At 41.1% G+C, this 10,969-nt stretch overlaps 1 protein-coding gene across 1 annotated transcript; it reads right to left on the bottom strand.

Moving 5' to 3' along the window:
- Nucleotides 1-6,300: 6,300 nt before the first annotated feature.
- si:ch211-256a21.4 lies at nt 6,301-10,780 on the bottom strand. Its single transcript, XM_039807573.1, has 4 exons — nt 10,489-10,780; nt 10,118-10,316; nt 7,851-8,042; nt 6,301-7,428 (listed from the first exon to the last, which is right to left on the bottom strand). Exons 2-4 carry the CDS (start codon nt 10,302-10,304, stop codon nt 7,103-7,105), a joined length of 705 nt encoding a protein of 234 aa, XP_039663507.1. The 5' UTR covers nt 10,305-10,316; nt 10,489-10,780; the 3' UTR covers nt 6,301-7,102.
- Between the last annotated feature and the right edge of the window lie 189 nt (nt 10,781-10,969).

Genomic DNA, 10,969 nt, shown 5'->3' with positions numbered 1-10,969 from the left:
TAAAAAAAATCCTGTTACCATAGCAAGCTAGGTCACATAAAGGTCAATACACATGCAGAGATTGCAGTGAATAAATAGTGTGATTGTGCTTGAGTTTACAGTATGGCCCTCTGAAAAGCGAGACTTGAGCAGTACAGATGGATGTTGATCCACTCGCAGTAAACCAAATGAAATTAAACCCTGAGAGGGATTCAGGAGCACAAGAGTAGAGTGGGGAATCAAGACCAGTGTCTTTAATCAAAATAACAATGCTCTTTAATTCTGTGTTAATTAAATGTAGATTTCCCAGATCGAGGAGCAGTCCCTTTGATGCCAGGGGACCTCTAGTCAAATAAACATCCACTCCCTGGATTTGTCTGGTGTTTAACCATGTCTTAGTCCTCTTTTCCTAAACTAGCTGGTGCTAGTTTACACAGAAGGTGTGTCAGCTGAGGGATAGTAGCTTGCAAACAACTCCTCAGGATTTCATATATCAATAAGTGGCCTACAACCGTACAGTTCTCAGATGAAATGAGAGTAATAGTGAATTCTCTGCACTAAATTTCGCACCATTTGTCTCTTGATTGGTCATTTGCCCTCTTTCACTTCCCCACTCCCTCCCTCAGTCCCCCTCTATCAATGTAATGAGCAAATCATGGCCTCTAGGGAGAGATGTAGGGAGAAAAATTGGTCCCATTATGTGTCAAGGAGTGTGAAAAGAGTAGCGGTGTTGTCTGTCAACTCTAACCCCCAACTGTCCGCGGTCGTAACTTCCCACCAAACACAATGAGCTCGTTGCCCGCACGTAGATCTGCTTATTATTTCCCTGTCTTTTAACTACAAAGTCCATTATTGGAAATGCCAGGACAGCCGTGCCCTTTTCTGCACTAGCTCTGCCACAGCTCAGACAAGGTTACAATCGACACAGTAACACACAGTGATTCAAGGCTGATTTAGAGTGACTGGTCTTAAAGCTGACTTTTACAGTACAGTAATTATAGGAGATGAAGGAGGAGGAGCTGTGAAGGATGCTGTGGCTAGGTGGGGGCTTTGGGGAGGCAGGTTGTTGTCATTTGGCAGCCAGTCCAGTTGGAGAGAGAAATTACAAATGGAGCCAGAGCCTGGGTGGTGGAGCATTTATCAGCCAGTCCTCGCAATAATTCACACGATCCAGCGGGGAGCCATTATTTTACCACCCCGCTCTCTCACGGCAACCTGCTGGTGGCGAGGATGATGATAGCTACAGGCTTTATGAGCAGACATATACAGTTATTGTTTGAGAACAATAGTTTGGAAAGTCCCATCTCTTTTCAGTATTCACAATCATATGTAGTCCGTGGATTGGACTGTGCTGAGAAATAATCAAGCAGTTGAGCCTAACTCAGGGGCATATGGCGTTTGTTCAATGCAGCAGAACAACAAAGATGCCTCAGGAAGGGACTGACAAACACGTGGTCCCTGTAGTTGGAGGGGAGAGTAACTGGCACGGAATACATAAAGATCACAAATAAATACACCATCCACCTGCTCGGCGAGTGCTTTGGGACCGGGTAGATCCGAAGGCATTGATACAGTTTTGCATTCGCTGGTCTGCCTGTAAAAGCAAGTATAACAGTCTCTGCATAAACAAATACATTCCTGACTGAATAGGGAATAGGCATTGGAGGCCTGTGATGGCCTTCTCATAATAACAATGATAAAAATGCTATTATTCTATTCATACTCCCCTCACTCTTTACCAGCTTTCCCTTTTGGCTCCCATGGGAGACACATCATTCTAATATACACAAGTTTTCATCCCTTCTCTTTCTGTGAAAGACCTGCAGGAGAGACAGAGACAGGGGAAGAGAGAGAGAGAGAGAGAGAGAGAGAGAGAGAGAGAGAGAGAGAGAGAGAGAGAGAGAGAGATTGGGACTGTTTATTCAGTCAGATGATCTAACGTGTGTGGAATAGATTTGAGCTTTAGAGGAAGCTGTCTACACAATGGCAGCTGGCATCAGTGAGTGAGTGAATGATGGCGCATCTGAAATCACTCCCTCATTGACTCATTGACTTTGTTCTATAGTGAAATACTAAATTGAGATTGTAGACACTTTTTTGACTCATCTATTAAGGCAAAACATTGCTGTGGAGGTGTGGAGAGTGTGGGTAGGAGGTGGTGGCTCAGGTGAGCAGGCAGGGAGGGACTGATTGTTACAGCTGCAGCGAGCTGTCTAATCATGCTCTCCCTCTCCCTCGTGCCGACTGTGAGAGAGGAGACGCGGACACTGTGTGGTGGGCCTCGCGACCGAGAGCCTTGGCCCAAGTGGGAGCGAGGGAGCTCCAGATGGATTGTGGGACAATTCATTGCTGATGCGATCATCAAATAAAGAGCTGTGGCAAATATTCCTCCGAGTGTGTTTGTGGTTATCTGTGAACAGAGGTCTACAGCAGTGGAGCTGCTACAATTGCATTATGCAGTATATTTAGCAACAAGACTCTACAGCCACACCAACGGCTCTGTGAGGTAGTACTTAAGCATAGCTGATGTTTAGCATTATTTATCACAATCTTAGTTTTGTGTGTTATCATACTAACATTTGCTAATTAGCACTAAAAACAAAGTATAGCTGAGGCTAGTTAATTAGTTTTGCAGGTATTTAGTCACTAAACAAAATTCTGCAAATGTTGGTGGTGCTGAAAAGTCACCAGATCAGCAAAGATATTAGTTTATTTAGACATACATGTCTGGATCAAATTTAACAGCAATCCATCCAATAGTGGGATGGAACCATGGATGTCTAGGCTTAATTTCTTCAACATGTACCAATGTAACATGTAACATACCAATCTAACCAGTATATCGATCAATATCGACGCTATTGATGAAAAGTCAGGGGATATGAGGCGCATGAATGTCAGTACAAATTTTCCTGGCAATCCTTTCAGTAGTTGTTGAGTTAATTCAGTCTGGACCAAAGTGATGGACCGACCAGCTGACAGGCGAACATTTCCAAAGAGCCACATCGTTAGCGTGCCTAAAAAATAGTGAACATGCTATGAAAAAAAGCCTATATAATGCATACGTATTTGTCTACTCATTTTAACAGGTGTCCTCATCACCCAAAGCCAAACTCTTTTACCAAGATGGCTGCAACCATGTCTTCATGTCTGTCTTTAATACTCTTTTTTTTTTTTTTTATTCCCTCAGTCTGCTCTCGCTTCACTTCCTCGTGCCATTCACTGTCATTGTGAAAAGGTGTATGTGACTCCACTAGTAGAGCATAGCCCATTATTGTAAATAGGCCAATAAGTAACTTCACACAACGTGTCCCCAAAGCAAGCACACTCTATATGCAAAGCAGAGGTACACTGCTAAAGAAACTGGCGCCAAGTGATTATATTTGTAATTTAATTTCCTTGGTCACACAGAGATAAGAGAAGGGAGCGGCTACAGTTGGCCGGGGATGAATAGAGTGACGAGAATGGGACTACAGCTTCATTGTCTGGACTGAGATGTCCGAGACGACACCACTTACGAACAACGGTACCGGCGGCGGGCAGATATGGTATATACACAGGGATTCAAACTCAAAGACACGAAAACAATGTTAGTAACAGAGACAGCAGAGAGAGTTCCACTATACAAGAACACATGCACTCTCAAATCAAATAAATGAATGTAGGTGCAGGATAATCAAGAAACTCTTCCGAAGCAAGCTCTGCCTCTCCTCTTTCTGTCTGTCTTCGTCGCACTCAGTTTTGCTGAACAAATGTAATCAGCCGGGTGGTCTGGGTGGGATGTCGGTCACAAAGAGCAACGGCTCATTGCTGATTCTACAGGCGAAATGAACCTGGTCCCTGCAAGAAAGACGACTGAAGGACACAAGGTGTACTCTCCCGACAGGCTCTCTATGTCTCCCTCCTTCTGTCTGCTTTTTCTGAGATTGTAGAACTGCAGATATCAAATTTCCTGACTTTTCCATTTTCAAAGAGTGTCCACTTATACTGATGACAATGCAGTGGAGGACACAATACTGCAGTGGTCAAACTCTGATTTTGACTACATCAGAACATTCAGGGCTGGAGCTGATGGTGAGCAAAGTTACTCAAAATCTCACAGCACAAAAACAGAATTCAGGGTCAGCGCAAAACTGCTTTGTGACATCTCTCTCCCTTTGTTCTCTCCTCCTCTCATCTTTATGTCTACTTCTCCCCTGCTGTCTAGTCTTTCAGCGTATTTCCTCAGCGTCTTGACTTTGAACCCAACAGCATTAACCTGTCAGGAAAGTTACAAATGTTTTGACTGAATTATGTAAACCATGGAGAGATAAAACTGCAAAAAGCATGCAGTTCTCGCTTTATTTCATAATTCATCATGCTCCCAGATCGAGCCAAATAAAACTTGACTTATTAGGTAGTCCGGCACATTCTGGCTCAAAATCCTCTGAAATAAGCTTGAGAATATTAATCACACTTTGTCTACCTCGCAACTAACAATCAAACACACACACAAATAGACACACACACATACGTGCACAGGTTTTTTGTGTGATTTCATTACTCATCATATGGGAACAGTGTCTCCCACATTCCAAGGGAGGCAACGCAATCAGTGTTACACCAGCACCACCAAAAGGCGAAGCTGAAAACAACAGCTTGCTTTCTTTACCTCTAAAATACAAACTCACAGCACTGGAAATCTGATTAAGGACGCTTCGCCCAGGCGGCCAGCAGGTTTATTTATTTATCTCAAAGAACACAACCACAAACACACAGGAGCAAAGAGAAACACACAGTTTATACTAGGGGGATGGGGTAGCGGCAGTGCAGCATAATTAGTAGGACACGGCTGTATAATTGGGCTCTAATTGATATGAAGAGCAGTGGTTTATCCCAGGTTGTGTTGTACACATTCTGCCGGCCCCGGGTAGGAAACGCTGGCGGCCTGCTCAATCTTCTGATTGATGTCTTTGTAGCAAATGCCCTTCAACAATCAGTAGTCACAATCTCTCTGTGTCTATCAGGCCACCTGTCTATCTGTGCGTAACATCTTCTACCATTCATCTGTCATTTCATCCTTTGTGCCTAAACGCCGCACTATCTCTTTCTTTCTATCTCCACATTGATTCGGGCCTGTCTTTCTCTGAAGGCATTCTCAACCTTTGGTCTGTTATTCTCGGGAAGGTGAAAGAGCAGCGTTTGCGGTGGTGGAAGGTGAATGGTGGTGGGTTTGTTTATGAGACACCGGCAGCCATAAAAGACATGTGCATTCAATGGCCCAGACAGCACTCAACAGGGGGGAAATAAAGACAACTTTAGATGGAAAGGAAATCAAAAGTACTTTTATTTACGAAAGAAAGGGGCGTACCTGCTCTCTCGATTTAGCAAACGAGGGTTGAATTGTTTGGTGGACACAATGAATTGAATGGATTTGAAGTTTGGGTGGGGAAGCTCTTTAGAACAGTTCTGTCCATGGATCGCGTGCTGATGCAAGACGACCTTCAAGGACATTTACCTCATTTACACAGCAATTAAGCACTAGCCTGTTGGTAAATTGAAAAAGAGACAAAAATCCTCTGTGGATTTAATAACAAACTCATTACCAGGGCCCAACAGGGCGGAACTGCCTTTTAATTAGAGCAACACCTGATTAACGCCCAATTAACAGAGCCAGAGACACTTAATTCTCCCCCACTTTGGCAAGTTGAGAACATAAACATAGGCAGTCCAGCATGGGAGTGCTTCCTCTCCCCCTGGGAATGTGTGAGAGAAGAGTAAATAACGACTTTGGATGCAGTCTGTTGTCGGGTGGTCCAAATGATCCGCAGAGCTAGGAACTGTATGCTGGGAAATGCATGACGTTAAGTGTTTCAACAAAGGAGACAGATGTATAGGACTGGCTGGCAAAAACTCTGCTTCACTACACATGCTGCTCCTGGTGGGCTGATGTACAGTAGGACAACCGTCCAAGCAGTTAACCCTCATGTTCAGCCATATGTTCCTCCCACTCTCAGATCATACTTTAAAACAGACACATAATAAACTTTTTTTTTTATCATTATTTTTATTATTTCCATCAATAAGTAATACATATACCAGCATTATGTGCATTTCCATACTCCAATCAGAGTACAACTCCTAGTAGTAACAGTTTTCCTCTACTCCACAGGATCTTAAACTACATTCAAGCATGCTCACTCATACTTTTACATACACACCTCCCCAACCACACACTCTCCATGCTTCCACTCATCCATATACACCATTCATTCCCACTCATCCACATATATCTTTCACATTTTTGACACACAAACCCAAACACACACCAACCACACCTAATAAACTTTTTAAACCTTTTATTTAGGTTTGTGGAAAGGTGTGGACATCACATCAAAGCATAGTCAAACTAAGCCTTGTTGAACATACTTTTTATCATACCATATGACAACTAATTAGTAATAAAAATAAGGGATCATTGAAATAGGGTATGACCACAGATGCGTGTGCTGTGTATTACTCATCATCAGCAAACAGGAAACATTTCATAGGAAAACAACAAAGAAACACAATTTTTACTTGACATAATTTAAATATAACCTATTTTGCTGTTGTTGGTTGAGGACTGTCAAAAGTGTCAGATGTGCATGAAAAGATGCCGCTATTTTAACTGTCGGCAACTACAGTGCATCGCAGCTCCTACTGAAACTTTCAGTTAAAGTTACTAGTTGAATGTTTAGTTGAGTGTCTTGTTTACATGAATTCAACTGAAAACCCTCCACAACGGGACCTGTTCCTGGTCCAGGGGCAAACCTGGACAAAGACTAATGAAATTCAAAACTTTTCAAACGCCAGTCTACACATGCACTTTGTCAGAGAACAGTTCTCATCTTACATTTGTTGCCCAGTTTCCCAGCCAGTATTGTCGGTCTTTAGTGTGTTTTTATTTCATTTCCGAGCCTTTAGTCCCACTGACTTCCAGGACTCAGACTTTTAATTCCTCTGGCAAACACTTAACTTCCAGCACAGTTAATCAATATTCAGTCTGGTTGTATAGATCTATAAAGCAACTAGAAATTGCTAGTTTCTCATTCAGTCTGTGTGCTTTATTGTGCAACTTACACATTCAAATCCATTTCCTCTGTCATGTCCCTATTTCTGAAATCCACTTAAGGCTCTTGGGAGCCATGTTGCTTTTCCTGTTACCAGGGTAATAAGTATCGCTGAAAGAGCGTTTAGCGGCCTTAAGTTGAGAGGAAATCCGCCACGCCTCCACAGCCGTCTCTAAGTCTGGTAGGATGTCAGGCACGACAGCTTGCTCAGCTATAAAGACTATCATCTCCACGACCAACAGCAGGACCCAACCTAAAGCCCCTAGCCAATAGGAGGAGCCGAGGCTGGAGAAGTCTTGACGGATTTCTTCCCGGTGCTGATGGGTGAAAAGAGACCAGCTGAGGAGGAAGAAAAAACCTGTAGATAGAAGAAGAAGAAAAAAAAAATGGGTCGAATCAAGTATCATTGCCAGGAAAAGAAAAAAAGTCATTAAGGTCAATTATTACGTGCCTGGAGCTTTAGAAAAGAGTTTGTATGATAATGAACTGCAATTCCAAGGAAAGTAAAAAAAAAAAAAAAAAAAAAAAAGTCTCTTTAAAAACCGCTGCCGTGCAGGGTATGTAAATGACTAGTACATAAAAGAATTTCTGAAAGTGTGGGGTTTGACATGAACTACACAAACCAAAAGGCTATTTGGAGGTTAATTAGAAATGGGGCCATTTTTACCACTTTACTTGGATGAAAAACAAAAACAACACCAGTCTAATTATTAATAAAGTGAAACACAAAAACATGCTGTGTGGTTTATGTAAGTGTTGTGAGCAGTGCAGTGGGGTTACCTGTAGAGGCCATAGTGAGCAGCAGCAGTGTGGACGGGTAGAGGGCCTGTCCTGCCATGAGGAGAGAGCGAGTGTTTGAGTAGGAGCGCACCGTCCGAGGCGTCCAGCAGAGGGCAAACACCAGACTCAAAGCACCAGTGCTCACAGCCATGAGGAAGGAAACAACTCCAAAGACTCTCTCTGCTTCCAGGGCTGGAAGACACAACAGCATGCACACAGTTCAAAGTGGGAAATGTAAACTAGTCTGATTGATATTAACTTTAATTTGCCACAGTTACTTTCTACTTTCTACTAGGGCTGAGCGATTTCAGGAAAAAAAAAATCAAATTGGGATTTTTCTTTTTTTGCAAACTTTTACAAATACACTACCGGTCAAAAGTTTGGGGTCACTTAGAAATGTCCATTCCACTCCATTATAGACAGAATACCAGCTGAGATCAGTTACATTGTTTTTTTTAACCAGGGCAGCAGTTTTCAGATTACTTTATGTGCTTACATAATTGCAAAAGGGTTCTCCAATGTTTTCTCAGTCAGCCTTTTAAAATGATATCAGATTAGTAAACAGAATATGCCTTTGGAACATTGGATGAATGGTTACTGATAATGGGAATGTAGATATTGCATTAAAGATCAGCCACCCACTCAGATCAGCTGGTATTATGTCTGTAATCGAGTGTTTGAACAATTCGGCATCGTACTTATGAAAACATAACAAAAAGATATTCATTCCCATCCAAAGAACATAACAACCTTACTTTAAAAAAAAACTCAAGAAGAAAGGCACTTCAATACATAAAGAGAAAAAATTAAGTAAAAAAAAAACAAATCTGTACAAAATACAGAAAATACAATACAAAGAAAAGGTAAAATGGAATGTAGGCTATATAATCACATTTCCTTGAAAAAATATTGCAGTACATAAGCTATATAAATACTTTTCTTATTATTAATAATTTGGATAGACTCAAAAAAAATTCAAAATTCAATTCTGAAGTAAGTAAAAGCTGGCCGAGATTTAGAAAATTTCGCTTTATGGATATGAAATTTCCCATGTAATTAATAGGTTGTATTTTTATGTTTTTGTGTTTACGATTCAATCTGCGATTTTGTTTTAGCTACATATTGCACCTTCTACAATCATGTTCAATAAAGTAATACAAAATAAATGAAAAATCTTTTCTGATGACAATCTGTGATATGTAACATTATTCCAGCATTTATCTTATGAAAAAAAACAGTAAATATAATTATGATAATGATAATTCACATTTGATAATCGCGATCTTCACGATTAGCTGATCGGATTCTTTCAAATCACTAATTCGATTTGAAAACGGTGATCCTTTGAGGCCTAGTCTCTACTAGAAATACTGTAGGCAGCATGATGAAGTGAAACATGTTGAGGCCATGACACATTCCCTGAAACGATGATGATCACATGTCCCTGCCTACAACTGAAACCAAAAACGTAAAATCAAGAGTTCATGGACTTTTAGGTAATTTTCCTGTATATTGAGCTCCCACTACATTACATTTATTCTGAAAATGACACAACAAACTGACAGATGGAACAATTTCTTTTTGTGAATAATTACCAGCAGTTTGATTCAGTTGGGTGTTTTTTTCTTGGTGAATTTTTTTTAATAATTTAATATCTAAAAAAAATAGTTTTTTATTTTTTTATAATCACTATAATTAAATCTGTTATTAAATAAGGTTTTTATAATTTGACAATCGCTTCAAATGAAAACTTGCAGCGGTCTTCAGCCTTTTTGGGAAGTGGATTAGCTGGCAGCATACCTGTGCCTACACATAGTGAGGTGTGTAGTGAACAAACTGACAGGGGACCTCATTTCTTTGACAAAAAAAAATAATAATAATAACAAGATGTAGCTGACAAAGACCAGCTGCCCAAGATTTCAGCACATTTGCCTCCAGCCAAATGTGAAAACTTCAAAGAATGCACTCCTCTGGTACAGGAGCGAGCTCAAACTTGTTTACTACTGCTACTGCTCCTCCTGATGTTGATCCCCTCTAGAGATTCAGTGGTGGGATATTTGAGCAAAATCAGTACCTTATTAACACAGCACAGCAAAGACATGTTTATGCCTCATTCAGTATGAATGAAATACACGTTATTCCACGTTATACTGTACGACAGTCACACCTTTTTTTTAACCTTAACGGGTAAGTGACAGCTTCAGACAGATTACAATTTTGTTGACTGCAGGAAAATGTCAGTCATGTAAATGCGGCTTGTTGCTCACCGTTGAAGACGATGCCACCTGTAGGATTTGTCTGGTCACTTTTAGTGTTATTCCACTCTGTCCAGAGTCCCCTGTCCTTCAGCCAGAATGGTGTCCAGACTGCATAACATACACACAGGCTCCCCGCCAACCCCACACAGGACTGAGAAAACCTGAAGCGACTGCCAGAGTCCTCCAGCAACTTCATATTTACACACCACTGAGAGAGAGAGAGAGAGGAGAGAGAGAAGACAGAAGGCAGGGAAAATAGAAGACAGGAAGAAAAATGATGTGTAATTAGTGTATTAAAATTGAGTAACAGTAGGAAAATCTCTTAGAACTAACCTCGTCATTTAGTTCAACCTGGAATTGTAATTAAAGTACTGTCTTACCTTTGTTGTTGTAGAAAAATAAAAGGTGTCAGGAACAAAGGTGTGGAATTAGTCTGTCTACAGGTAAAACAAAGTGTATACTACAGAAACGACTTATGGTTACTGCTGTACAAACACTACTGTACACACGCTTTGAACACACTGCTTGTACTGCTCAGGACCACAAGCCCTCACTCACAAGTCAAACCCTTGTTACCCCACCTCCGCTGCAATGGAAACTCCCCCAAGCTAAATTTCCCTGTGAATTCTCCACTGTGACCCACCAACTCTCACCGTAGAGAAAGCGAAAGCACCAACAATGGCCATTCAGTATTTGAGGAAGCAGAAGTTTGTGTAGCTAACATAAAGCAGCAAGGAAAGAACAGTGGACATTAAAAAGGAAGTTTAGAAACATCTAGAATCCCCTTAATCTTTGAGATATACTCTGTAACAGCAATGAACCACACAGATGTGTTTATGTCAAATGCAGAAATGTGTGTGT

This window comes from Perca fluviatilis, chromosome 8 (assembly GCF_010015445.1).
Source record: "Perca fluviatilis chromosome 8, GENO_Pfluv_1.0, whole genome shotgun sequence".
Taxonomy (NCBI): Eukaryota; Metazoa; Chordata; class Actinopteri; order Perciformes; family Percidae; genus Perca; species Perca fluviatilis.
This window is presented reverse-complemented; position numbering and strand designations above follow the sequence as displayed.

What these genes read in the sequence shown, in the direction of transcription:
- si:ch211-256a21.4 (XM_039807573.1), bottom strand. Translation starts at nt 10,304, where the DNA reads ATGAAGTTGCTGGAGGACTCTGGCAGTCGCTTCAGGTTTTCTCAGTCC. An exon ending in AGGTGGCATCGTCTTCAACG is followed by an intron (nt 8,043 to 10,117) that starts GTGAGCAACAAG and finishes TGTGTCTTCCAG; the next exon opens with CCCTGGAAGCAGAGAGAGTC. An exon ending in GCTCACTATGGCCTCTACAG is followed by an intron (nt 7,429 to 7,850) that starts GTAACCCCACTG and finishes TTCTATCTACAG; the next exon opens with GTTTTTTCTTCCTCCTCAGC.